General features: G+C 33.4%; 3 protein-coding genes across 14 annotated transcripts; 1 reads left to right on the top strand and 2 right to left on the bottom strand.

Annotated features, from left to right (window-relative positions):
• Positions 1–6395: 6395 nt before the first annotated feature.
• On the bottom strand, positions 6396–9611 carry LOC114162921 (protein phosphatase). Of its 12 annotated transcripts, none has more exons than XR_014984641.1 (5): positions 9332–9611; positions 9171–9255; positions 9003–9093; positions 8779–8865; positions 6396–6600 (listed from the first exon to the last, which is right to left on the bottom strand). XR_014984641.1 is itself a non-coding variant. In XM_028046931.2 (4 exons), exons 1-3 carry the CDS (start codon positions 9415–9417, stop codon positions 9013–9015), a joined length of 252 nt encoding a protein of 83 aa, XP_027902732.1. In that variant the 5' UTR covers positions 9418–9611; the 3' UTR covers positions 6396–6600; positions 8998–9012. The 12 variants fall into 12 exon arrangements, 6 of the variants coding, with proteins under 6 accessions (XP_027902732.1, XP_027902731.1, XP_027902730.1 ...); XR_003599318.2 differs by having other exon boundaries at positions 6396–6589; XR_003599316.2 differs by having other exon boundaries at positions 8998–9093; positions 9332–9610.
• Positions 9612–11974: 2363 nt separating this feature from the next.
• Positions 11975–19421, top strand: APM1 (aminopeptidase M1). The gene is made up of 19 exons (XM_028046925.2): positions 11975–12269; positions 12455–12600; positions 13253–13355; positions 13585–13771; positions 13862–13955; positions 14725–14878; positions 15002–15106; positions 15470–15586; positions 15868–15981; positions 16347–16529; positions 16630–16906; positions 16991–17112; positions 17194–17291; positions 17568–17745; positions 17826–17940; positions 18012–18079; positions 18200–18274; positions 18790–18867; positions 18970–19421. Exons 1-19 carry the CDS (start codon positions 12054–12056, stop codon positions 19153–19155), a joined length of 2616 nt encoding a protein of 871 aa, XP_027902726.1. The 5' UTR covers positions 11975–12053; the 3' UTR covers positions 19156–19421.
• Positions 19422–20838: 1417 nt separating this feature from the next.
• Positions 20839–25341, bottom strand: LOC114162920 (protein phosphatase 2C 50-like). Its single transcript, XM_085666901.1, has 6 exons — positions 25133–25341; positions 24910–24990; positions 23301–24585; positions 22902–23219; positions 22706–22811; positions 20839–21533 (listed from the first exon to the last, which is right to left on the bottom strand). Exons 3-6 carry the CDS (start codon positions 24171–24173, stop codon positions 21199–21201), a joined length of 1632 nt encoding a protein of 543 aa, XP_085523027.1. The 5' UTR covers positions 24174–24585; positions 24910–24990; positions 25133–25341; the 3' UTR covers positions 20839–21198.
• Between the last annotated feature and the right edge of the window lie 2361 nt (positions 25342–27702).

The following is a 27702-nucleotide window of genomic DNA, read 5'->3' as shown; positions in this document are numbered from 1 at the left end:
CTACACACAATGATGTCACTATTGGATTAAGTTATATAAAAATATCTTAGGATGTGTTTGGATTTTAGTTAGAAAAATTAAATTTATTTAATGAAACTGAAAATCTTATTCAAACCGAAAACTAAACACACACTTAACAGTTTAGCCAGGATATCGACCAACATATATTTTACTATATTTAAAAAAGCATATTGATAACTGAGTGAGTATTAATAGAATCAAGTAGTTTTGAAACAAAATGTATATAATTTTGACAATTTGTTAATAAAGATATGTTTTTTTGAAAGGTATAAGAAGTAAAAGTAGATGGAGTAGATAGAAGGAAAAGGAGAAAAAACTATGCGAGGAAAGAAAAATACAAAGTTATTTAGTTTAATGCATAATTAAAATTCAACAATGTCATTCAGAACAAAAATTTAAATCATATAGTTATTGTGTTATTTGACATTACTTGTTGTTACTCCCCAGATACTTGATATAACAAAGGAAAATAATTTTTTGGCTATTAAATTTTGATAATTTTTTTACAATCTTAGGTGTATCTGTTAAGTGATTTTTTATTTGTCCTTTTTCTCATTTTCAATATTTCAAAACTATTTAGAAGATGACACATCATATTATAAAAAAAAGTTATCAAAATTTAATAATCAAAATATCATTGTCCTTACTTCTAAAATATCTTTTAACTCTGAAGCATTAGAAAATCTTTTATAAGTAAATCTTCCTCTTTTAAAGTCGACCTATAAATCCAATACTTTATCACATAACTTTCAGATACCAAATCCTAACATAATAAAAACAAATAAAAAATAATTGAATTGCAAAAAAACGTTAATAATGCTATTATCCTAGTATAATATATCAGATAAATAACATTTGCCTCCTTCTTTTAAACTAATATTTATTAACTAATAAATTATAATAATCCATAATTGATCACATAAATATACACGTTTTATAATGAACAAAAGATATATAATTGATTATATGGCAATTCAGAATATATAATTAATTAATACAAAATATTCAATTTCTTTCTATGAAATAAATTATGTTATTGTATAATATATTTGAATAAATTGACCGGACAAGGCAAAGGTGGTATAGAAAAATAGTGCACGTTTTGTCTTTTTTTTTTTTTCATCAAAGAATTTATGCACAATAAATTCCATTCTTATTTTCAACTTTTATATATACCATTTTTCCAAGCAACCACGATTTAAAAAAAATAAAAACTAAAAATTATCAATTCTCTTTTTTTCATTTTTCAAACATTTCGTGCCCACCAAACATAATTAAACTAGATAATTAAGTTTGATTAATAGGAATCCAGGAAATATTACGTAAGAATATTTAAACTAGATTTATTGATATTACTCCTTAATTTTGTTTAGACACCGAATGATTTTAGATGATAGTATATATAAGACCAAAAATATATTAAAAAGTTATACAAAGATATGTTTTTTCCTCTTTTTCCAAATTACTTTAAGCACCCTTTACCTAACCCCCACCAAATCCAAATAACAAGTGCCAATCCAATATAAAAAAATGTCCCACTCCTAAATCGTGTTCACACTTGCTTCTCCTCCCACCTTGTCGCTCCCCTGGATTAATTAATTCACCGTTACACACAAAATCCATCAATTTTCTATCACTACCTTAACCAAAATTCAAAGTAAAATTTATATATTTTTTCTAATGTGACTGATTTGTGATTGACAGCAGATAGGTGTTAAATTAAAACTGAAAACAAAGCAAAGAGACTGAGATTATTAAATTTATGTATTTAAGTGAGTATGAACACAAAATCAATCCACCGTAACGTACGTGGAACACATTTAAATGTTATTTTCTTGCATCCTTCGCACACACGATTAAGGTTGGTCTTATTTAATTAATCAAGATATAATTGAGAAGATTGAATCGGGTTCAATCAACACCACCTTGTACATAATATTAAATTGGGATGACAGTGACTTACGAAAGTTTTCAAATACCCGTTCACACGGAGGTTTAAGCCACGTTAAAAACGCATGGTCGGAAAGAGAAAGAGTGGCAAAAAAAAAAAAGCAGCTTCAGTGTATCGTACGTGTGTAGATGAAGCAAAAGCCAACAACACTGTTTATTATTATCTGCACAAAAACCGCAGCAACTGTGAGAGACCCGTGAAAGGTGAATTCGTTGGGCGAAATGAGCGAACCCACGACAAAACGCCGTAAGAAGAACGATGAGGGGTCAACCCGTAAGACGAAGAAGAAGAAGAGAGAACTGAAGGGTGTGCTCACAACAATCCTGTTCATGGATGGAAAAGAGAAAGAAGAAGAAGAAAAAGAAGAACACGAGAAAAAGAAGGGCATGGTCGATGGTTACTACAGCGAGGTGGAAGAGTCCAATCCGAGAAAGAGAAACAAGGTCGCCGGCGGCGGCGGCGGTGACTCGGTGAGTCACCGGCGAGTTTGGGTGAAGGAGCGTTCGGGGGCGTGGTGGGAGGAGTGTAACAAAGCCGAATTTCCGGAGGAAGAGTTCCGGAAAGCGTTCAGGATGGGAAGGGTGACTTTCGAAGCGATTTGCGAGGAGCTGAATTCGGTGATTGCGAAGGAGGACACGACGCTGCGAAACGCCATTCCGGTGAAGCAAAGGGTGGCGGTTTGTCTGTGGCGGTTGGCCACCGGCGACCCTCTGAGCGTGGTTTCGAAAAGGTTCGGTTTGGGGATATCCACTTGCCACAAACTGGTTCTTGAGGTCTGCACTGCCATAAAGAGAGTGCTTATGCCAAAGTATCTGCAATGGCCTAATGCTGTTATCTTGAGGGACATCAAGGGTGAGTTTGAGAACGTTTCTGGGATCCCCAACGTTGTGGGATCCATGTTCACTTCTCATGTTCCCATCATAGCTCCTAAGATGAGTGTCTCTGCTTACTTCAACAAGAGGCACACCGAGAGGAACCACAGGACTTCATATTCTGTGACTGTTCAGGGTGTTGTCGACCACAGAGGGGTTTTCACCGATGTGTGCATTGGGTGGCCTGGTTCAATGGGTAACGATCAGGTGTTGGAAAAGTCGGCACTTTTTCAGAGGGCTAATAATGGGGGGCTTAATCTCAGTGGTGTTTGGATCGTGGGTGGTTCCGGGTACCCTTTGTTGGATTGGGTTCTGGTGCCTTATACGCAGAAGAATCTCACTTGGACTCAGCATGCTTTCAATGAGAAGATTGGGGAGGTTCGAAGGGTTGCTAGGGATGCATTTGGAAGGTTGAAAGGACGGTGGGGGTGCTTGCGAAAGAGAACTGAGGTGAAGCTGCAAGATTTGCCTCTTGTGCTCGGGGCTTGTTGTGTTTTGCATAACATATGTGAGTTGAAGAATGAGGAAATGGATGCTGAGTTGTTGAAGATCGACGATGATGTTGATGATGATGATGATGATTTGGTGGTGGAGCCCGAGGTTGCTTTGAGATCTGTTAGCTCCTTCAAGGCCAGGGATGCAATTGCTCATAACCTTTTGCACCATGGACGAGCTGGCACTTCTTTTGTTTGATTACAATTTGGAATTGAAAACTTAAGGTTCAGATCATGTATGTATGTATGTATAATTAATTCTTTTGGTTGTTTTTTAAATTTAGACATGATGATAGAATTCAATCAAGGCATTCATCATTGTTTGTCGAAGGGGCTTTGTAACTAAAAGGTATATTCGTCCCTCCCTCAAATACTTGATCAATTGTAATCGTTGGTGCCAGGTTTAATCTATAAGATTCAGATACTTGAAAGATTCTAGTTCCTTTAACTATCTAAACCAGACATTATTAATTAGTTAATAAAATCATTCTTCTGTAGTTTATTTCTCAGCGATTTAATCAAAGTCAGAATATTCTCATGTCATATAATACCATCCCGTTGCTTGAAAACAGAACGAATGCACCTCTTCATAGGAAAATGATCTTTCACAACCTATCAAACAAAACACTTCATGTCTTATGTTTAAATTAGAACCATTCTGAGTAGCTCATTTTCACTGTCTGAGATCCTAGGCTGTAAGAAAAGACCGGGTACAGAAACAGAACAGTTTTTGGTTGCTGATGGTAGCTAAACTTCTATGATGTTCTCTATCCCTGAATCCATATCTATGCTTCTTTATTTGTTTTTCATACTTACTCATTCACTAGTTTAGGCAAAGTACTAAAATGATTGAATAAAACTTTTGTATATGATATGCATGATATGACTATGTAGGAATGTAGAAGCTGTATATTCACCTTGAAGTTACAGTCTTGACTAATTATTTCATAGAAAGTAAATTAATGACACTAAATTATATACCGTATAAAAATTAACAAGAATCATGATTAGCACATAATAATCTTCTTTGGGTCACGAGGTCAACCATTGGTGTGGTGTTGTTAATTATGAATAGAAAGCATGGATGGAGGAAAGTGTGTGTGTGTGTGTGAAGAAAAGAAGTGCATGGCATACACGTTGGCTTTGCATATTTAATTGATAGCTGACACGAATTAAGGGTTTTTATATGTTTGTGTGGTGTTATTATAGTATAGGGATTGAAGTTAGTTGTTTCTTTGCGTTCACACTTGAGTTTGACATGGTAAGGGAACAGTGACAGAAAAGAAAACAAAAAAGGGAATTGCAAGGTTTGATTGGACCACATTGTTTAGAAAATTTAGCAGAAGGGTTAATATATTGAAAGGCAAAACTCTGTGATGTGAGATGTCGGTGCACACAGACACAGGTCTTAATGAATTTGATGGGAAACAAGTAGCTTTCACACACGCAACACAGCACGACACGAAAATAACACTCTCAACCCCAAACAAGCACTGTTTGTGAATTAGAATGATAGAGTCACTTTCAGTGTCACCGCCAGTGTTGCTGTGGAGTTCACACACAACTTCCATAACAAGATAAGTTCCAGATAATTGCCTCTGCTCAAACCAGTTCTACTCTAGTTTTGCTTTTCTTCCAATCAAAGTGTATTCGTTAAATGTGTTCTTTAAGGATAATCTATGGATTAATACTTGTCGTGTTTCATCTATGCTATTAGACTCTTCTCATGCAAGGTCAACGCAAAGCTAATACAAATATTAATAGTAAATAAGATTAAATGAATAAAAACTATTACAGATATTTTAAAAATAGAAATTAGGAATTATTTGAAAAAATAATAATAATTTAGCATAAATATGATACTATAACTGAACTCTCTTTTTTTCTTTTCTTTTTTCTTTATCGCAATGAATTGTTTTAATGTACGACAATTAGGGGTGGCAATGCGGGCCGGCCCATCCCGTATAAGGCCCGCACACCGCGGGCCAGCCCGCCCCGCCCCGCACAATTTATGCGGGCCGCATACTCTGACCCACCCCACATATACGTTGGCCCGCTTTTTATTTTTTATTTATATAAAACTTTCAATGTTTAAAAATTGGGAAACTTTAAGAAGTTCACAAAATTAAGTAAAGACTTTGAGGAATTAGATGATAAATTGATAATTCAACATTTTCATCATATTCATACTATGACATACACAATGTATTCTTTAAATCTTAGCACATTAAAAATTACATAATACTTGTTTTTTCTAGTTATACAAGAATTTGAAACGTTAATGCAAGAGTCCATAAAAGAAGTAATTAATATACACAAGTGCAAGTTTTTTTTTTTAATTTTATGCGGGCTTGCGGACCGGCCCGCACAGGCCGCGGACTAGCCCGTGCGGGCTGCAGGCCTTTGCGGGCCGGACCCGTGCAGGCCTGCAGGCTCACTACCCTAGCTCGCCCTGCGTTTTTTCTGCAGGCCAGACTCTAATTGCCATCTTTAACGACAATAAGTTTTCTAGGAATGATTTGTTATTTTTCTATGGCTCTTGTTATCATTGTCAATTAATTTTTAAGTATTACTGTCATGTTTGAGGCTTTTAAAGATGAGAATATAACTTTGCATAAAGTTATAAAATTGTGCTATTTAAAAAATTATTTCATATGTAAATAATGATAATGAAAGGCTAAAAAAAAGTTATCTTTTAGCAAAATATAAATTGCAAAGAGCGAAAAAAGAAAAACACTTCCAAAATTTAGTTTTTATTTATGTTAAGATGGATTCCGGTTTATATCTCCTCTTAAGTGAGGGTGAATATAAATTTTGATTCAAAATAGGGAAGTACGGTTATATTTTAAAAATTTCTATTTATTTAAAATATATATTTTAAACTAATATTCATATATTTTAAGTAATACTTACTTTTAAATATTTATGTACAAACTAATTTAAATATTGCATTAGTTAAGCTATAGTACTAAAAATCTAATTATATTAGACCAATAAGCAAAATTAAATTTGAATTTTTCCTTTTTGCAACAAGATCCAAAGTCCAAAAAAAAAAAATAGAAATAACGATACTACAATTGATTTCCATAATCCATAATCCATGATCCATAAACCATAAACCACAAATATTTCTTACGGAAATACAAAGCTTGCTCTATTCAAACTAAGATACAGCGCACAGGTAGCGGACATAATACTACATCAACAATGATCATCACATCAATAAGCTTTCTCCGTTAGTAGTCAGTTACCTGCACCAAAACTACAAACTCATAATGCCCAACCTACTACAGGGCAATATGACAAGAAAGATGTGTCTAACAAGGTTTTCAAGTTCAAAGTTTATATAAATTTGTAGGGCACGAAAAACTTGTAAGAATTCACTTAATACGGTAATAATGTCAAAAAAGTTATTAGAATATCCAAAAATAATCTAATACCACCAGTTTCAGATATTTATAGTGGAAATAATAGCTTTAGAGTACAAAGAAACCATGAACCAATAATTTACAGATCACAAGATGTGCTGATATCTATCTCAGAATGGAACAGCAGATAACAAATTCAAATGGATAAATTCACAAATTACAACATGAGTTAATAGCAAAGGGGCATAAACAGAACATAACTAATTCTTCCCAAGCTCCAGAATTACTTATATGAAGGTGGATGCTAGGTTCAGCTCATTGATGCATTGACAACTAGGTTCCATGCAGAAAACAGTGAGGGATTCATTCAAACTAGGAGCATGAGATATAGCTGTTACGGATTGTTCATGCTAGGACACAGCTGTTGTGGTGTTCATGAAACTTGGGATTTAACTCATGAAATCATGATGAGTGTTTACAATTGTATGCAAGGAGGTCAATTTGACTGGCTTAAAAGTCATTTCTTCAAAATACTTGGCTGATGTCACATGAGCTTTGCAAGACAGCTCAATACCCCCCACCCCCAACAACAGTGTAACTTTAGAGATCCAGAATGCAATTGAAAGAGTGGCTAATATCTCCTAGGGCCGTGCATCCCATAACTCATTGTCTAGGTTGTCAAACTCCATAATCTACCAGAAACTCATGATGAGCTAGTATAGTGTAAACTCAGCTGATAGAAGTTTTCATAATACAAAAAGAAAGAAACTATTGTACCCTTATGCCAGAAGGGTTACCTAATACAGAAAAAAGTTAAAAACGTATCATAATATCCAAGCACTATTTAATCTAAGAACCAACGTTTCTGTAATGGGGATAACTTAAAATAAGTTTGAGGCAACCACAAAGCCAAGAATAAATAATTCAAAAATTACAAGACATAAGAACAGAATACAGGAAGTTAAAAATTTAAAAACACAACGTCAGAGGTTTGAAATTGAAAAAACAGAATGTTAGTTAGAAATAGAACCAGAGTTTTCAAGGGACTGCTCACAATAGATTCACTTCATAAAAGACATGTCATTAATGACAGATTGACAGAGGACGTTGCCATGATGGGTTGAGTGACAATTGCTTTGATGAGCAGTTATATATTTCTTGTTCAATCCTACTATTTGAAACTTTGGATGAGTATGTAATGAAGAATTCACCTACCGTTTGGATGTTTAAATGGGAGTAAGATAATGGAGATGTAGAGAATATAAAACGATTCTATTCCTTCACTTATCCCAATTGCGACCCTATTTCCATTGGGTCCTAAAAAATCTCCTAACAAAGAGTTCCAAAGTTTTTTCTCACTCCAATCATTTCTTCCTCGTTACTTTTCTATTCTGAAACATTTCTTAAACAGCTCTATTTTTTTTTCAAAGTCATCTTTTTAATTTATGCTACCTAGGAAAGGCAGGTTTCTTGTCTTCAGTACACAGTTTAATTAAACTTTCATAGACACGAGTGATAAGAACGAAAACAGCTTTCAACCAGCACTTATAATATAACCCACAATATTATGGAAGGAAATTTGTGGCAAAATGATCAGACAAATTTGGGGCGGTATGCAGTCTCTTCAACCAAAAATTGCATTTAGTTCAAGCACAATGTTCCATGGCTGTTACAAGGGAGTTGCTATGTCTGACTTTGCCATGTAACCGAGCTTTCCTGGTTTATTATTTTTGGTTTCTTTTCTTTGGAGGAAGTCTTTGCTTCTCCCAAATTGCATTTCTCTGTGATTTAACGTCATAGACATGAAGTTATGAGTGAGACCCCAACCACATACGAGAGTGCATTTTTGTGACTGCATTAATGAGTTGTAGGTCAAGAAAATTGTAACCAGTAAGAGATGAACTCAAGGCCATTCTACAATGAGGGCAAGAAGGAGCTAGAGGCAACCACTGGATGAAGCAGAAAAACAAGCAAACATTAATGATAAGTGACTCAATCTTGCCTAAAGCACAACAGGTATGAACATCCAATTCCGTAAACACCACAAATGGGTAAAACAACAATAGACCTACTTCACATTTGAAGTCCTGTCAACTAATCCTGTAACTTGACATCCTACTGAAGAATGCAATGGCCGTTGCCTTGGTCTGTTCTTAAACCTGATGCGTACAGCCATAGTTTCTATTACTTATACAGCATATAAATTGTACATAACAGATTTTTTTTTTTAAATGCATAGCAACGCAATTAAAAACTAGGCAATTAAGTTATACAATCGATGTCTGAATCACCTTACTCGCAACAAGTTACTGAGAAGTAACACCACTGTCTTGAACAATGCCTTCAGCTTGTAAGAAACGAATCAGATGCTTATCTTCCAAATGTTGCTGTCAAAAGTTACAGTTAAATTTTCACGAAAAGTTGCATGGATCAAAAGCGTGTAAGTAAAGAAGTGAAGACCTACAGAAAGGCACGCCCGGTATTTTTGCCACTCAGAAACGCATTCTTGTTTGTCCCAGTGACCCTTCATGAATTTCTCGGCGTACCACCTTGGAAATTAGGATTAGGGTTTGAGGAAAACCAGAGGGGAAACAAATTAGGGACAAAAAAGTTTAGGAATGAAACCTGTTGAAGCAATTGTGGTATGCGTCACGAAGTGTGGCACAAGGAGAGGTCGAAGATAACGATTTGGAGGCTTTCTTCTCTCTCATCTCATGGAAGTACCAATGGCTGCCAACCCTGTTCGTCTCACAAAGATCCGAGCTTTCAGATTCAACGATGGTTCCACACCTATGTGTTTTACATAGTCAGTGTCATACTCATACACATCTTAACGTTTCAATTCTCAACCTTCTCCACTTCGATACTTTCTTGTCCTAAGGTATTAGATTTAAGGTTAGATCGTTATAGGATGTCTTCATTTTTGTAATTTTTATAGTGAAATTTAATTTAATTTTTATTTTATTTCACTCAATTAATTTTTTATTTTAAAAAATTTGTTATAATCAGTTCTTTTAATATATTTACGATTTTAATTATATCTCATATATAATTTTTTTTAATTTTTCTTTTTTATAATTAAAAAAGAAATTATCATGTGTTAGTCTAACGGTATATCAGGTGATAGAGATACCGTGATGTGATAATTACAATATCATCATCAAATATAGTCTCTATATTTATTATTTTATTTCAATTTAATTTAAATATTATTTTATTTCAATTTAGTTCAAATATTTTAGAAATTGAATCAATTTCTTTCCTATATTTAATTTAATTTTTATATAAATTTAATAATAATATTTTTATTATAATAGATATTTGTAACAAAATTATATTTATTTAAATATATATTTTATATTAAATTTGATATAAATTTTATTCTTAAAATTTATATATTTATAATTTATAGATAGATGTTACAGTTATTTTATAAATTTTGTAAGAAAGCATGATCCGCATTTAATCGCGGCTGGTATTAATTTTATTACGAAAATAAACTAATGGAAACATTTTAAAAAATTTGAGACGTGAACTTCTAATTTCTTTTAATTGAACGTTTCCTAATAGTAAAAAAAGCAAATAAAGTGGTGTATTTTCTTAACGTTTATTAAATAACTCATGACGTACACTTTTTAATTCTATCAATTGATTTTTAAGTTTCAATCTGTGTATAAATTGAAATCAAGAGTGTCTGTCTAAATATTACAATCGATGGAATTTTAGGTGGTACTAGGAAAAGTTTACGAGCTAAATGTAGTTTATAAAATTGTTTTTTTCATAAAAAAGACAAAAACAATCGGTGAAACCTATCATTTAGCTTCTGTTTGTATCTAAAAAAAATATATCAGGGATATGTACTCAATTTTAAAAGACCAGATGAAAAAATATGAACGAAGACGATATTGTTTTTTCTCGAAAATTTTTTTCGCCATAGATAGAGCGGATTAAGAAAAAACAAAAACTAATATATATCTATTTTACTCTTTTATAGTAAATTAAAAATAATAAATATTAATAAAATATTTCAACCATAATTAATTTTACAAAATAATAGACTATGATATATTAATACTTTAAAAAATTACAATAAAGCATTTCTAGCAATTTCCTATAATATATAAGAAAACAAAAATCGGTGAAATTTATCATTTAGCTTTTGTTTGTATCTATAAATATCCTATTATGGATATGTACTTAATTTTAATAAACGACATGAAAAATACGAGAAACTATATTTTTTTTTCTCGAAAAACCTTCTCGCGATACATAGAGTGATGAAAAAATATATATATAATTTTATAATAAATTAAAAACCTAAAAATTAATAAAATATTTTAATCATAACTAATTTTACAAAATATTAGGCTATGATATATTAATACTTAGTATTACAAGGTTAAACTATAAAATATTTATAAATTTTTTATAATTATATTTAATATTTTATTAATATATACTTATGTTGTAATTTAAAAAATTAATTTAATTTAATATTTTATTACTATATGTTTTATATTATAATATTTTGTAAATTAATTAATTTTAATATATTTTGATTTTGAAATATAACTTTTTATTTATTAATTTATTCAATAATATTTTATTCTAATTTAAATTTTTTAATTCTGATTTATATTTTTAAAAAAAGTATTATTTGTACCAAATATTTTTGAAATTTTATTTTAGAAATTATTTTTTAAATATGTTAATATAAAAAATTTATCATATCCATTAAATCAAACTATACCTTTCACTCATTTCTCATATTTGTTTTCTCCTAATGTATGCATTCTTATTTTTATTTCATTTCGTTTCACTCTCTATTCCAATCACAATATTAAATTGTTGTACAATGACATTTTAAATTTGAATTATTTAAAAACTACATTTAATATAAAAAATAGTGTCATATAGGAAGACATATTCTAAGATATCGTCCTCATTCGAATTAATAATAGATAAAATTAATAATAAGTTCGAGCTTTAGTGCGAATTGCTCAACCACAGCAATGAGACTTGGATCAATAAGATGAGAGTTAAGAAAAAAATAGATTCTGAAGTTACTAAAGTAGCGATTGCAAAATAGTTTAAGTCACTGAAAATGCATTTTACCCGAAATTCAATCCGTTAACACATATTTTAATTCAATAAAATGCAGATTTATTATAGTTTGAACCGGCATAACTATGGCTAATTTAGCTTCAATTTCTTTTTTTTTCATTTTCACTTCAACCGAACAATCTCTATAAATATCCCATCTAACCTCAATTTTCACTCCCAGCATCAACATCATTCATAGAAGCGTAAATTTCTGAGTAACACCTGACAACAGAAGAAAGAGAGAATGGATCAGTTCAAAGGACAACCTCGTCTTCCAAAATTCGCCATTCCCAAACTGTACGACATTAGGCTCAAGCCCGACCTCGTCGAGCACCGTTTCGCTGGATCGGTCGCCGTCGACCTCGACATCGTCGCCGGCACCTCTTTCATCGTTCTCAATGCTGCCGAACTCTCCGTCACACCCGACTCCATTTCATTCACCGTTGGAGATTCCTCCACGGTTCTCTCTATTATCTTCCCTTGACACCTTGTTATAAATGTTTATTTCTCTCTAGTACATTCGAGATTCATGGCTATGTAGATATTTCATCCATATCTGACAACCTCGTATTATGTTGTATTATGTTGTGTCCCTCTGTGTGGAGGGTTGTTGCTGATGTAGAACCAATGGGTTGCGTGTTGCAGGTTTTTAAGCCTTCGCGAGTTGAGTTGTTTGAAAGTGATGAGATTCTGGTTCTGGAGTTCCCGCAGGAAATACCCGTTGGGCTGGGTGTATTGTCTATTCTTTTTGAAGGAATCTTGAACGATAGAATGAAAGGGTTCTACAGAAGGTATGTGTTGTTGTTGTTTGTTTTGCTTGATATTATACAAGCTGAAGAGTTTATCTGAATTCTGGTTGAGCCTGCATTTTGGTGATTCTCTTTTATTAATTTTCTTGGCTATCAGTGTAGATTGCTGATTTGAAAACGCTTCTGATGTTTAAAAATGTTTGACTAAATTACTTTGCCACTGAGATTTTGTCGGATTGCACACGGTATCCATTTTTTTATCCCTAAACTAACACCTTAATTGCTTGAAAAACATTACAATGGAACTCTTTATACATTACGCCAATTTCCTTAATTGTTTAAAAACATTACATTGTGTACCTATCAGGAATGTTGTTGTAAACCTTAGAAAAGAAGGAAATAAAAGGTAAAATGAAATGAACTTCTCCCATGATCTAAAATTAACTTACGTAAACAGTTGTAAAAACTCTTTCATGTAACTTTTAAAAAAAGTTGTAGTGCATAAGAATATTTTAATGTACGGCAGAAACTCAATTCGTTTTATCATTTTATTTGTTTCATTATAGAAGTATTTACGAACAGATTTACCCAAACAGGATCCTAGTTGCCTTACTATTTTTATGAGGATATAGATGGATGTCTTACTCGAGTTTTTGTTTTTAAATTAATTTATATGGATACTTTTTATATGCAGTACCTATGAACATAATGGTGAGAAGAAGACTATGGCAGTTACACAATTTGAACCAGCTGATGCCAGGCGTTGCTTTCCTTGTTGGGATGAACCTGTTTGCAAGGTATGTTTACCTGTCTCCTTCTCTTCCCTTCTAAATGAACCTTCTGTCAGCACTCACAAAGCTAAAATATTTGTTGTTGCAACGGTGCAAGCTAAATACTTCAAATAATAACATCTTGAGTTCATGTCTTGGGTGATAAGGGCTACGAGGATGGACAAGTCTGTGTGGATTTTGGTATTCAACTTGTTTTGACGAAATTATTTCTTCACGTGTTTGTTTGATCTTGTAGGCTACTTTCAAGATCACATTGGATGTGCCTTCAGAGCTTGTTGCTCTTTCCAACATGCCAGTTGTTGAAGAAATAACAAATGGAGATCTAAAAACAGTTTCGTATCAAGAATCACCAATCATGTCTACTTACTTGGTTGCTGTTGTAGTTGGTTTGTTTGATTATGTGGAAGATCACACCCCTGACGGTAAAATCATGTTTTCTCTTTACATTTTAGGTTTTGGTAGTTTATTAGTACTAACCTTCCCGCACATAATTGAATTTGGGATCTCTACAGGCGTCAAAGTCCGAGTGTACTGTCAAGTTGGTAAGGCAAACCAGGGGAAATTTGCGCTTGATGTGGCTGTGAAAACTTTGGAACTTTACAAAAAGTATGGAACCATTACAAATAATCCAGGACTTCATTTCTTTTTAATTTCCATTTAATGGTTGCAAATCATTATCATTATAATATAAGTTGACAACCATTTAGCCAAGTAATTTGTGATGGTGTCCTCCTTAAAACTTGAAAGATCTATTAACTCTTAGAAAGGTTTGGAATCAAAATTCTCCACCAAAAAGCACAGGAGCTTTCTGCCATGTAGAAAACAAATAGGAAACGCCATCTTGAAGTGATTCAAGGATAGGTGCATGATTCACCACTTAAACAAACTTTCCAAACTAAGAATCTAAGCTAAGAGTGTCAAACTCTCAAGACACTTAATTAAGGTTAAAGAAATTTCACATATTTCAAGTGTGTTTTGTATAGAGGAGAAGCCTTCTATTTATAGGTTTAGAAGGCAGGTAACTTCTTCATAAATGAGGTGATTAAGTTCATAAACTAGCTTAACTATCAAGTAGTTAAGTTATGTTTGATAGACACCTCACTCTAGAATATGCTTGATGCTTTAGAAGGAACATTTCCAACATATTTAAGACAAAATTTCTCATTTTACAAAAGATGTTTTTGTTCTCTCTAATCTCTTCTTCAATTTTCAATTTCCTTTGGCCTTGCTATTTTTATGTATTGACTGTCAGTCAGATTATCTTCCTTGCTTTATCAGTTTATACGGCCAACATAGGGGGCTAATAATTAATTTACATATTAATCTTCATGCCACTGTTTATCATTCATTACTCAACTAACTGATAATTTAATAGCTACTTCGCTACTCCTTACTCTCTGCCAAAATTGGATATGATTGCGATCCCTGATTTTGCTGCTGGAGCCATGGAGAATTATGGTCTGGTTACATATCGGGAGACTGCTTTGTTATATGATGACCAGCATTCTGCTGCTGCAAACAAACAGAGGGTACTCTGCTTAACCATGAAGTTTGTCTTTTGTCTTGGTTACTTGGGGCTTCCTAATCTTAATTTTCAAAACTATTTATTTTATTACTAACTGAAGGACAAAATATTTTTTTTTACTGTTAAGGTTGCAACTGTTGTAGCTCACGAACTAGCTCACCAGTGGTTTGGCAATCTTGTTACGATGGAGTGGTGGACACATTTATGGCTGAATGAGGGGTTTGCAACATGGGTGAGTGTTGTAAATAGCAGATTATTGGAATAAAAATTATTCCCAATATCTCCATAATTATTAGGAAAAACAATACTTTTAGAATCTTCCTATTATAGTCTGCTTATTTTTATTTTTCTTTTTGAAAGGTTTTTTATTATTACAGATGTGATAAGAATGTAATTGGTGTAATTGTTTTCAACAAAGTAATTCTTTATTTTCTTACATAGTTCAAGTGTAAGTTGTATGGATCATACATCCAAAAATTGATGCCATTGCAGTGCTGGTGTTCGGTTTTCTTGCTTTTATTTCATTTTTTTTAACATTATAACTAATTGACTTGTTGATATTTTAAATCCTCTTCTCTTCTTTTGGGAGGGTCAGGTGAGCTATTTAGCAACTGATAGCTTGTTTCCTGAGTGGAAAATATGGTCTCAATTTCTTCATGAATCCACGGAGGGTCTTAGGTTGGATGGACTTGCAGAATCCCACCCAATTGAGGTATTGTTTAATGGTCAAGTTTTTTGTGGGTTTGGTCTGTCTCAGATAACAAATTTGGCTAATTTCATATGACTCTGCGATTTCATGAAAATTAATTAAATGTAATTATATAATTGTTTGTTATATAATTTTAAATATATACACACACACACACACACACACACACTATTAAAGTATAACTAAATTGAACTTGTATTTTTTTCTTGGGTTAAAATGCTCACACCTTCTTATCAGTCTTTAGTGCATTTTAAATTTTTAACTTATGTAAATTATGTTTGAAGGTGGAGATAAATCATGCTTGTGAGATTGATGAAATATTTGATGCAATAAGTTATAGAAAAGGTGCATCTGTTATTAGGATGCTGCAAAGCTATCTCGGTGCTGAATGCTTTCAGGTTAGTACTTGGACGCTTTCGTATTCAATGTCAAATTTGATGGGATAAAAGAGTGAAATCTTCATGTAAGGATAATACAATATATTATCATCTAGCGCATGAGTAAATTATTGTTGGGGGTATATTTCTATCTCAACTAAATTGACTTTGATTTTTGTGCTTTTAAAATTAGGTAGGTTGGGTAGGTTGTACAGTTTAGTTTGTGATACATAAATTGAAGGTATTTTATATGGAATTCACTGTTACAGCCACCTTATATATTATCTTATGTCTTTTAAGAAGTATGGATTCTAATAATCTCTGTAAATGTGGTTGAGTTATATATCATGCATTCATGCTATTACATTGCTTTTTCCTGTGACCAGAGGTCGCTGGCTTCATATATAAAAAAATATGCTTGCTCAAATGCTAAGACTGAGGATCTCTGGGCTGCACTTGAGGAAGGATCTGGTGAACCCGTGAACAAGTTAATGACCTCATGGACAAAGCAGAAGGGATATCCTGTTGTATCTGTTAAAGTCAATGATCAGAAATTGGAATTTGATCAGGTTCCATTGCATCTTGACCTTTCATTTGATTTTTATACGATTATGTTCTGAGAAAAAACCCATCATATCTCATGTGTAAGCTTTGTACATTTATTGACAGTCACAATTCTTGTCAAGTGGTGCTCAAGGAGAAGGCGAATGGATTGTTCCAGTAACATTATGCTCTGGCACTTATGATGTCCGCAAGAGTTTCCTCTTGCAATCAAAATCTGATGCACATGACGTCAAAGACTTCATTGGTACCGCAGACATAAATGACTGGATTAAACTTAATGTGGATCAGGCTGGTTTTTATAGGGTGAAATATGATGAGGTGCTTGCTGCTAAGCTTAGATATGCAGTAGAGAAACAACTCTTATCTGCCTCAGACCGATTTGGTAAATTAAATAGTCACTTGAAAATTTATTTCCAATGGTAGTAAAGGAATAGATTGATAACTTGCGAGTTATTTACTTTGACAGGCGTTTTGGATGATTCATATGCACTTTGTATGGCTCGCCAAGAATCATTGACCTCCTTGATTAACTTGATGGGATCATACAGAGAGGAAGTTGATTATACCGTGCTGTCTAACCTAATAACTGTAATATTATATTCCAAATCATGTTCATTCCTTACGTAGGCTATATATGTTGAATGTAACTGCAATACTTTTGTTTGACAGATAACTCTTAAAGTTGAACGCATTGTAGCCGATGCTAAACCTCAATTGCTAGATTATTTCAGGCAGTTCTTTATTGGTCTTCTCCAGCACTGTGCTGAGTAAGTTGTTGAATGCATGATCCTGGGAAGATAGTGTTTCTGTTAATAAAAATTTATAGACTACTTACAATTTCTATAGCTTTACATGATGATTGGAAAGTCATCTGCTAGAATCATGTAAGTGATAATGTAGCTGGTACTCACACTGGGGGATAAAGGTATTGGAAGAATTGGAATTTTGATGACCTAAATAAGATGCCATTGGCTATACACTTTTTGTAGTAGTTTTCATTAGATCTTGGCTTCTTCTTATCTCATATTGGAATTGCCTTGCAGGAGGCTTGGTTGGGAGCCTAAACCAGAAGAAAGTCATCTAGATGCAATGTTGAGAGGAGAAATTTTGACTGCCCTTGCTGTGCTTGGTCATGATTTAACACTGGAAGAAGGAAACAAGCGTTTTCAGGCATTCTTAGAGGACAGGAATACACCACTTCTCCCGCCTGATACAAGAAAGGTTGGCTGCATCTTCATTCTAATGCATGAAATCTCCCTATGGACTCTCTTCTGCTGATTATTAGTGTGAAATGTTGGCAGGCAGCATATGTAGCTGTAATGCAAGGGGCAAGCAAATCTACTCGATCCGGTTATGATTCCCTTTTGAAAGTATACAGAGAAACTGACCTTAGCCAGGAGAAAACACGAATTCTTGGTAATGAAATATCTTCTGTGAGAGCATACCCTAGCTTCTGGTCTTGGTACTAATATTTTCAACAATTGTAGGCTCTCTGTCATCTTCACGTGATCCAGAGCTAATTCTTGAAGCTCTTAACTTTATGTTGTCATCTGAGGTAACCTTTTTTCTGATATTTTTGAAGTCAGAATGCGCATACTCAAATTATCAGCTGATTGTTTTTTGGTCTGCGTAGTGTATATTAAAATGTTAACTTGCGATGTTGTTATGTATTAAGGTTCGGAGCCAGGATGCCGTTTTTGGACTTGCTGTTAATAGAGAAGGACGAGATGTAGCTTGGTTATGGCTTAAGGTACAAACAACCCAGAACTAGAACTGAAACACATTAAATTGAAAAGAAGTTGTGTATGCCTTATTTCTTAAATTTTATTGATTTCTTCAAGCTTTTTCAAATTAATCAATAATTTGAGACGGAGTTAAGATTCATTGGAAAAAAGGTTTTGCAAATTTTCAATATTTTGAGACCGAGTTAAGATTCATTGGAAAAAAGTTTTATTTTTATTATATTTGAGGAAAACTTGGTCAAAGAGCCTGATTTAGGAATTGTCCCTTTTGCCAACATTGCTTGTCAATTGTCATGTACCTCGTTAATGAATTTACATGCGACTGCTTTATCTTTAAGCCTAGAGGGTATTCTGAAACTTAGTTCTTTTTAGTTGTCCTTAGCAATGTCATTTTTTGTCAATTGATGCATCAACGATTATATTTGATTTTGACGGAAAAAAAAAAATAAAACAAAAACTCTCATCTTTTAAACCCTTTTCCCCCTTCGTTTATCATCTTCTCACCGTTCTCAATGTTATGCAGGACAACTGGGAACACCTCACAAAAACATATGGTTCAGGATTTCTGATAACTCGCTTTGTCAGTGCAGTTGTCTCACCGGTTCGTCTCATAAAAACCCTCTTCAACCTGCTTTGTCCCATTGGTACTGGAGTTTCCCTCTAGAATGTTTATCTATAATTCTCTACTTTATTGTTGGTGCAGTTTGCTTCCCTTGAGAAGGCCAAGGAGGTAGAAGAATTCTTTGCAAGCCATGGTACGCCTTCCATTGCTAGAACTTTAAAGCAGAGCCTTGAGCGGGTTAATATCAATGCAAACTGGGTTGAGAGTATTATGATTGAAGAAAGCCTTACTGATGCTGTGAGGGAACTGGCATACAGAAAATATTAGTCTTGCTGTGTTTTCTGAGCATGCTACTTAAACTCTCTTCACTCTGGCAATCTTACTGTCTTCGCTGAGCATGAACCTCGCGAGTTACCTCACCAAGGAATAAAAATAGACTCTATGTCATTTCGTGGGTTTAATTATATCAATTTTTTGTGTCCTTTTTAAATGTGGGTTTTTTTTTTGTTATTTAAAAGTGACCGATTTTACTCCAGTTAACATGATAAATGTGACAAATAGATTCTCACAATATTGTTAGACTGGTTTTTATACTCCTCGCATAGCATTGAATCATTTGTCTGTCCCCTACCGTGTCTCATAGGTTAGGGTACTGCTTGTGGGGTGTGTGCAGAGATAACTAGAAGATGAATTATGCTTAGAATTTGAAATGTGGCAAAAATTCGATTTCATGTGGCTCCACCTAGTTGCTAGTCACACCAGTTAACAGCTTAGCGAAGGACCAGCCATAAAGTAATCTGATTTCGTACATAATTTAATCTTATTTTCACACTGTTAATGTGTGATTAATTCTAAATGTGAATGTGTTTGTTTGTTGAAGATTGAAAGACTATAGTCGTGAGTTGGAACACAATATTTATATATTTTTTTCAGAATGCAGTAATATGACTCTTCCTCTTTATAAGGCACTCGTAGATTTTTATCAAGAAAATCGACTAGACACTAATTTAAAAAATGAAGTGTAGTTGAACATTAATGTTCAGACGAAATAACTACAAATGATAATATTGGAAGACAAAATCAATACATTGATATTTGAAATTATGAATATTCACTTTTAATTCTTTAAGAACATTTTACTCCTGTAAAAGAATAATTTTATGGGTACTAGCTTCTATACCTTTTTGAACATTTAAATTTAAATTCTTTGTAGAAATTAAAGTTCACAAAATTTAACATCAACTTACTCTGACGGATAACAAGTCATTTGTTTAATAAGAATCCTGGTAATACATTTTCATCAAGAAAACTTTTAATTCTTTTAAATCTTACTATTCTTAATTTCTTAATTGGTGTTTTTTTCTGTATTATTTTTGTTTTTTAGCAAATTAAACCTTTTAGAGGAGCAAAACAAAGTCGTACAATGCAACAACCTTGCCTTGCGGCTCAGAAGTCATTTTCTTCCAGTTTTATTTTGCTGCAAAACAAGAAAGCAGCACACAGGCAAACACGTAGGACCTAAAGTTGGCCCTAGTACTCGCAGCAATCTGAATCAGAACTCCAATGTTTGGGTATTTATGTGTCACAAATCACAGCCATGAAAAAGGAAAATATCTCTAAAATGGCAACCTCAATGGTTGAATGATTATAAGTATCTCAAAAGTTGATCCATCTACAGTGATCTTTTTAAGAAAAGAAGAATGAGACAAGGTCTAATAGTGTTTGATAAGAAACCACATTCCTATATATACGCAATTACTCAACCATGGACAAGAACAGTTATACCATCGCATACCAAAAATGCAAATAAAAGTAGAAATATATAACTGAGATTTTTCTGAAACAACCTTGTCCATAACTGTCCCCACCATCATCATGATTGCATACAACAACTGGAACCGAGTCATCATAAACCACCGACATAAATTTCTAGAGCAGTCTCCAAACAGAGAGAATAACTTTGCCACATTAATTTTAAGGATAAAATCATCACAAACTTGTAAACAACAATGCCAATTAACTACTACCTTTCTTTTTATAAACAACACAGGTTAAAAACAATATGAAGTAAATACCTCACAGAGCCTTTGTTCTCGGAGGCATAATAATGAATACAATATGGTGACAGAGAAACATGGAAGTGGTCTCCTACACCAACCTACAAAAGCAGCAAAGATTTACATGGCCCCAATGTGGCAGTGTACAAGGAGACTCTTAATCAGTTGAGTGATCTAAGGGGAGAGAGGTGGATGTATTGTACAGGGTGCTATTCTGATGCCCATATGAAAAATTTATGGGCAAAAAAAACTATATTCGATCATAATTCAGCTTTCAATATCTTCTAACACCCAGGTGCAGTTGAAGAAACAGTCACGTCTTGCTCTTAAATTTTCTATGAGCTTTCAAGTCCACCACAATCACAGTGATGTTGTCTTTGCTTCCTTTCTGAAGGGCACGGTTTGAGAGGTACTCTGCAGCTGCTTGTGCAGCAGGATCAATTCCCTCTCCCCTTTCTGAGGACAGTGGCATGCCATTTTTCTTGTGCCAGAGAAGTATGCGCCGCCGAGCGATGTCGCACACCTCTTCGTTTGTCATGACATCCCACAGGCCATCACTGGCCAGAATGAGACAGTCATCGTCTTTGGCACGAGGAAGAAACATCACCTCAGGATCTGGAATAATCCATGGCTTCAGATACCTATCACCTGTATAATTATCAAGCCAACAGTTAACAAAAACAGCTTTCGACAAAAACTTTTCAAAGACATGCAACCTCAGTGTGCACAAGTACACAATACAGGCACAAACAGATCATTAAAGCAGAAACAAAGCGTAATAATCATTTTGAGTGTCCATAGCATGTGGCAATTTTCATATTACCCCATATGAAACTTTTTAAGTAAATTTATGATGTAACAAAGTTTTTAGAAGTAAACAGATCTGGGGGCGAAAAAAGGCTCAGCTTGAGGACAGTTCCCTTTGGATTTTGAAACTCCCCATGAAGATTGCTTTCTCAGCATTGTTTCCCCTATAATATACCTTGTCCAAACAAAGTCTGTTAAGTTTTATCGGGTGAATCATTGAATGTTGAAAGATAATCTTGGTATAAGAATTGTGTACATTCATTGTAACTCAAATCTTAAGCTTAGAACTGGAAGTTATAGATTTATTCCAAGTAAAAACAAAGACACAAAACGTTATCCCTAATTGCATGCTTTTTGCAGAAGAAAAACTTTTAATTAAGGAATTACACACAACTACAAGAATAAGTGAGAGTGTGTATCTTACAGCTTTAAAAAGACTAGGTAAGCAATTAACTTTAAACTTGAGTTTCAGAGACGAAAATAGTACTTTTCACTTTATAAGAATGAGAGTATGTACGTTACAACTTTAGCAAGGAGGGAACATGACTCGGAAGGAATGATGAGGAAATTGGTGATGTTATAGAAGACAAAAACATAGCTGAATGAAAAAGGACATTCAAGGTTTGTGATTTTAATGTCTATCAAGCTTAGACGAAGTATTATAACATTGTTATGGTATTAAATGTTCGACTTTTGGAGGACCCATGACATGAGAGAAAAAGTGAGAACAGAAATGCGAGTGGTAATATGAATGTCTGACCACACAAGAAAGGCCGTGATACAAAAAGATGACAGAAAATCGGTTAAGACAGTTGGAAAACGTACATAGGTCACTAAATGAAAAGACTCTAAAATTAATAACTTTTCACAATCTTGATAATAACATCATTTCTATCAGAGATAAGAGTGCAGATATGAAGAATGCAACCAATGTTCCTTTTTCCATCCATAAACTAAGTAACCGAATCATTACAGCATGGGAAATAAAGTGAAACTTCTGATTAAGCTCATACCAATCGACCTTGACATTGCGAGAACACCAAAAACTCGGTGACCATTCCATTGTATCACCCTGCCTCCGGCGGCCTCAATTCTTGCATATTCATCGGGTCGATTTGGCTAACCACACAACAATCAAACATAAATTTCTTCTATTTGGTTAAAATTCTTTTAAAAGAAGACACAAAACTACAATTGGAGGTAGCTTACTTTATGGTCAACTGATAGGGCCATGGGTTCTTTGCCACGACACAGAACCGCTCTTGAATCACCACAGTTTGAAACTACAATATGAGATGAACATATAACAGCAACAACAGCAGTTGATCCAACAGTTTCTGGGGCAACAGGATCAGAATTAACATCACCCCCAACTTCAGAATCAACCTTCAAAAAACAACTGCTGAAGGCTTTTTTCCACAGATCTGGACAATCATCCTTGGTGCTTTCAACTAAAAGACCTTCTCTCACAGATTCTATTTCCTCTGCCAAGGCTAAATGCATGCGCTCGCGGCAATAATTTGCCACCTAAACGTAAACAAGCTCCGTGTGAAGAATGCTTAATGGTTGCACACATTCGAATACGTAAAAAGCAAAATAAAACATTACCTGAGAGCCACCATGGCCATCATAGACTCCAAAGAAATGCACTGTCTGCTCCCTGAAACATTGGTCTATTCCATCAGGTACCCTATCACCAGTTAGCATTTGAATAGGAATTTTCAAAAATCTAGGTACAGTTGCGAGTGCATCTTCCATCTCAGGTCTTTTTCCACACACAGATGTAAATCCCCAAAGTGGGGTACAATCTAATTCAAAAACACTTCTACCAACTGTTCCACTCACAGATCTTTCTAGAGTTCGTTGATGAAGAACACCAGTAGTAGGCTCTGGGCCAGATATAACTCCAGTCTCTTCTTCAACGCTAACTGCCACATCTGCAACTACATTTGACACACCCAAATCAGTGGCCCTGGCAGCAATTTTCACAGTGGTGATGCTTTTCTCGATTTCTATGGAACTTCTTGTCCCTAAATCTGCAGAAACCTCAGAACTGATGAACTCATCTCCACAAAAACTACTATTCTCGCTGACTACTGAAAGAGAACTATCAATAATTGGATCACCCTCCAGCGATATCAAATCATCATCCTCAATTTCTGGGGTTAAAACTTCTTCACCGACAACCAAAGAGTTTATATTCTGGGACACCATACCCAACATCGGAATTTCTTCTACTCTTCCCTGTTCTGGTGGTGTGACCGCTGCACTACCAACTTCCTCCACAAGACAATCACTGTCAAGATCCTCATCAGCAATAAAAGTATCGGTAGAAACCTTAGCTATAGAATTGGATAACAACCCTGCATCTGTCATCAGCTTAATTCTGGACACATCCATGTGAGTAGTAATGGTTGGCTTATCACACACTGAATTACCTACTCTCAGTGGCACTGTAACCGTGGTTGACATCTCCTCCATCAAAATCCTTATCTATGTAGTACGAAAAGTTACCCTCCCACCCTACTGATATCACACAACCTGTCATATTTGAACCAAATTATCACCGTCTTTCATGAGTGAAAACGATCCTGGAATGCCAAGCGTGGATGTAAAAAAACCATTTCCCATGTCTAAGAAGCCCAGAGACGGAGGCAAATTCAACCTATGCAAATCATGGAATAGTTAAAAGGTGGCGAAAGTGAAATGGGGATAGTCAGATCTGGTCAACAGCAATGGATCCGAATTTCCATTTGCGGAAATTTCAATCAAAATCAGCTAAAATACACCCTTTTTCAACTATTATCATATTCTTTTCTAGATTCTTCTCTGTCTACCTTCGTCAACTCTGGCGAGACAGAATCAGACGAAACATGAAAGAAACAAACTTTATCTGCAAAAAAACAAAAAAGATTAAAACCCACAAAAATAAAAGAGACAGAGAGAGAGAGGAGAAACAAAGCTAACACTCATTATCTCTACACACAAGAAATATTGAGTTAAAAGAAAAGGGTCATGAGAAAGAACCCCAGGAAAAGCAAAGTCTCAGGAATCACAAGGAAGCCCTCAAAAGATAACACCCTTTTTTTCACACTACACCATGAGTTGCCTGGATCTGAGGCAACACACCTCAACCTCGTCCAATAATAATAATCATAAAATGAAAGAAAGAAAGAAAAAAGGTAAAAGAAATAAAGAAGAAAAAGAGATTCATTACCTAATTTTGTCAACCATGTAGAGTCTAGTTTCTTACTTCCTTCCTTCGTTTCTGTTCTCTTCTCACTGCCTTGTCTTCTGACTGCGACACCAGAGACCCATGATGGAAGAAGGAACAAAGAATCAAGAGACAAAATAAAAACATGGACTTTCCTTAATCCAAACCATTTTAGTGAATAAAATTAACAGCTTTGCTGGGTGTGACATAGATATAATAAGCATACCTGAGTGTGTTGGGGTGTGTGTTGGAAGCGCGAGAAAGGGAGTGGAGAAGAAAGAAAGAAAATGACTAAAATTTAAGTAAAAAAAGAAACTTTTATTGAAAGAAAAATGGGCTTAAAAGAGAAAGAGGCAACATAGAAAAAAGAGAAGTAGGGTGTTGTGTTGGGTTGTGTTGTGTTGTGTTGTTGTGTGAGAGAAGACAATGGAGTTGGACAGATGTCAAATCTTGAAGAGCATATTAAAGCATCTCCACCCATCCATTCCTCCATCTCCAACCTCCCTTCACTTTTCACCATTCAATCTAATCTTCGCATTTATTTTATAACTTCTTTTCCTCTTAAAGGAATCATGCTTCTCAAGTAACACATTTCTTTTTATTCCAAATGCAGTAAATTTTATATAAGGAGATTGTTTACTGCTAAAATATGCAACAATTTCATTTTAGATCTCATTTTTTCTTTTATAATATATTATAAATGTTGACTTTTATTCTTTTCATATTTAACATGTTAATAGGATCTTTCAAATTTATATTAATTTTGAATTTTCATATTTATCGGATAAGTAACTCATGATTTTAATTTATACATTATCACTCTTAGAACTTTTTACTGTAAGAGTATAACATGTTTTTCTTTAATTTAATTTTTTTCTTGTCTCATTATTTTAAAATTTTAACTTGAAAATGTGTACTAATATAATTTAAAAATAACAAATATTTTGTTATATTTATTGTCATTGACTTGTTAGCATACTCTAATACAATAAAAGGTATTGTAATACTCCGATTTTGAATTTATAATCTGACTATGACCCTATAATAAAAATGATGTTAAAATGTAAATATATTTCAATTGGAAGACTTCGTATTTAAAGGATTTGGTTGGTATAATTAGAATCTAAAATCATTATATCTAATCTCAAACTATTAAGATGCTTCAAAATGAAATTACAATTAATTACTTTTCTAATAAATATATTTTTTAAACAAATTAAATGTTATATGCTACTAAAATTTTTGAAATATGATTCCTCGTGTTATTGAATATTCACATATCACATAACTAACTACATTTAGGTAAGCCAAAATTCAAAAAACAGTTCCTCAATCATTACTAATTGAGAATAAATACTGTATCTGCTATTTTTATATTTCAAAAATTCGAAAAAAAATCTTTAAAATGTTATCAATTGAAGAAAGGTTTTAGTTTGACTTGCTAATATAATTGCAAAACGATATTTGCCTAAACTGAAAGTTTTTTGAGATGGCAAATTTAATTTTTTTCTATATCAATATTAATAATATATAACTAATACAATCTTTATTATATTTTTATTATTAATTGAATTTTTTAAATTCACGAAGATTTGAGAAATAGTCGTGAGTTATATAATTTTATGAATTTTAATTAAGTAGTTCAAATAGAAAAAAAAAGTTGAAAGATACTATATAAAAATATATCGAATACAATTCTTGTTAACAAAAATATAAATAAAATTAATTTTGAAAATCATAAAAATGAGTGTGATTCCTTCTTAACTCAATAAATTGTTGAAACTTCGGTTTAATTCTTAAAAAGACATATCAAAAGATGAGAGAAGAAATAAATATTTAAATCATTCTAAATCTTTTAAGTGATGTGAGATCACAGGATACGATAGATAAAAATAAATGTCAAACATTAACAAGTTATTTTAACTTATGCATTAATATATATATATATATATATATATATATATATGTATATGTATATAATAAAATAAAAACCTATTATTTTAACAAATGATCATTTTAGTTAGAAAGTTTTGAATTGAAGGGTAAGGGCAAAGAAATTGAGTTAAAACAAAAAGAATGGCAAAAGAGTGAGTGTGGAAAAGGTTGTGTTTATGATCAATCATTGATGTTGTTTGTGACGTATTATCATCTGGGGCTCAATGAAGTCAGCATTTGGTATAAAAGAAATGCTATGAATTGTATCTTAAAATATTATCACAGGTTGAGCGGAAATTAGTTTAGTTACTTTCACCGGCTACTGTATATTTTAAAAGTATAACAAAAAAAAAATAGCCTTTCGACATTTTCGTTGGAAAGCGTTCATCGCAAAAAGATGAGACAATAGACTTTTCGTCATATATAATGTGTTTGTTTTTGGTTATTTGAAAGGGATGTCCCACCAATGAAATGGGAGTCCCACAACCCACCATTACTTTAGTCATGCACGAATTAATACACAGGCACCTAGTCAGAACTAATTTTTTTCGCATTTAATTTAATTTATTTTTTATGCGTCTACTCATTTAAAGATGATTATTGCCGAGTATTGTTGTTATGATTCTATTTATCAAATTGTAACATAAAACATTCCATGTATTAAAATTATAAGTATTGTTTTTTCATTCCGAGAATGTGATACTGAAATTGATAGAACGATTAGAAATAACACGAATGAATTAAAAATAAATAAAGCATAAAATTTAATCAGAAACTTTAGTTCTCAAAATAAATTTAAATTCTTCATTTTTATCAAATCCTCACTTATTTAGATAAAGACACAAGCTTTTGAAGACAATC

The sequence above is a fragment of the Vigna unguiculata genome, chromosome 9 (assembly GCF_037176805.1).
Source record: "Vigna unguiculata cultivar grain cowpea cultivar isolate G323 ecotype 2 chromosome 9, ASM3717680v1, whole genome shotgun sequence".
NCBI lineage: Eukaryota > Viridiplantae > Streptophyta > Magnoliopsida > Fabales > Fabaceae > Vigna > Vigna unguiculata.
Note: the sequence above shows the minus strand (reverse complement) of the source record. Positions and strands in the feature narration are given on the sequence as shown.

Excerpts from the sequence above, each read along its gene's own strand:
- LOC114162921 (XM_028046931.2), bottom strand. The coding sequence starts at position 9,417 with ATGAGAGAGAAGAAAGCCTCCAAATCGTTATCTTCGACCTCTCCTTGT. Across the intron at positions 9,256-9,331 it reads TACCACAATTGCTTCAACAG|GTGGTACGCCGAGAAATTCA; the intron begins GTTTCATTCCTA and ends CTAATTTCCAAG. Across the intron at positions 9,094-9,170 it reads AATACCGGGCGTGCCTTTCT|CAACATTTGGAAGATAAGCA; the intron begins GTAGGTCTTCAC and ends AACTTTTGACAG.
- APM1 (XM_028046925.2), top strand. The coding sequence starts at position 12,054 with ATGGATCAGTTCAAAGGACAACCTCGTCTTCCAAAATTCGCCATTCCC. Across the intron at positions 15,587-15,867 it reads CAGAATCCCACCCAATTGAG|GTGGAGATAAATCATGCTTG; the intron begins GTATTGTTTAAT and ends TTATGTTTGAAG. Across the intron at positions 17,746-17,825 it reads TCCCGCCTGATACAAGAAAG|GCAGCATATGTAGCTGTAAT; the intron begins GTTGGCTGCATC and ends AAATGTTGGCAG.
- LOC114162920 (XM_085666901.1), bottom strand. The coding sequence starts at position 24,173 with ATGGAGGAGATGTCAACCACGGTTACAGTGCCACTGAGAGTAGGTAAT. Across the intron at positions 23,220-23,300 it reads ATGGCCATGGTGGCTCTCAG|GTGGCAAATTATTGCCGCGA; the intron begins GTAATGTTTTAT and ends GTTTACGTTTAG. Across the intron at positions 22,812-22,901 it reads CCCTATCAGTTGACCATAAA|CCAAATCGACCCGATGAATA; the intron begins GTAAGCTACCTC and ends TTGTGTGGTTAG.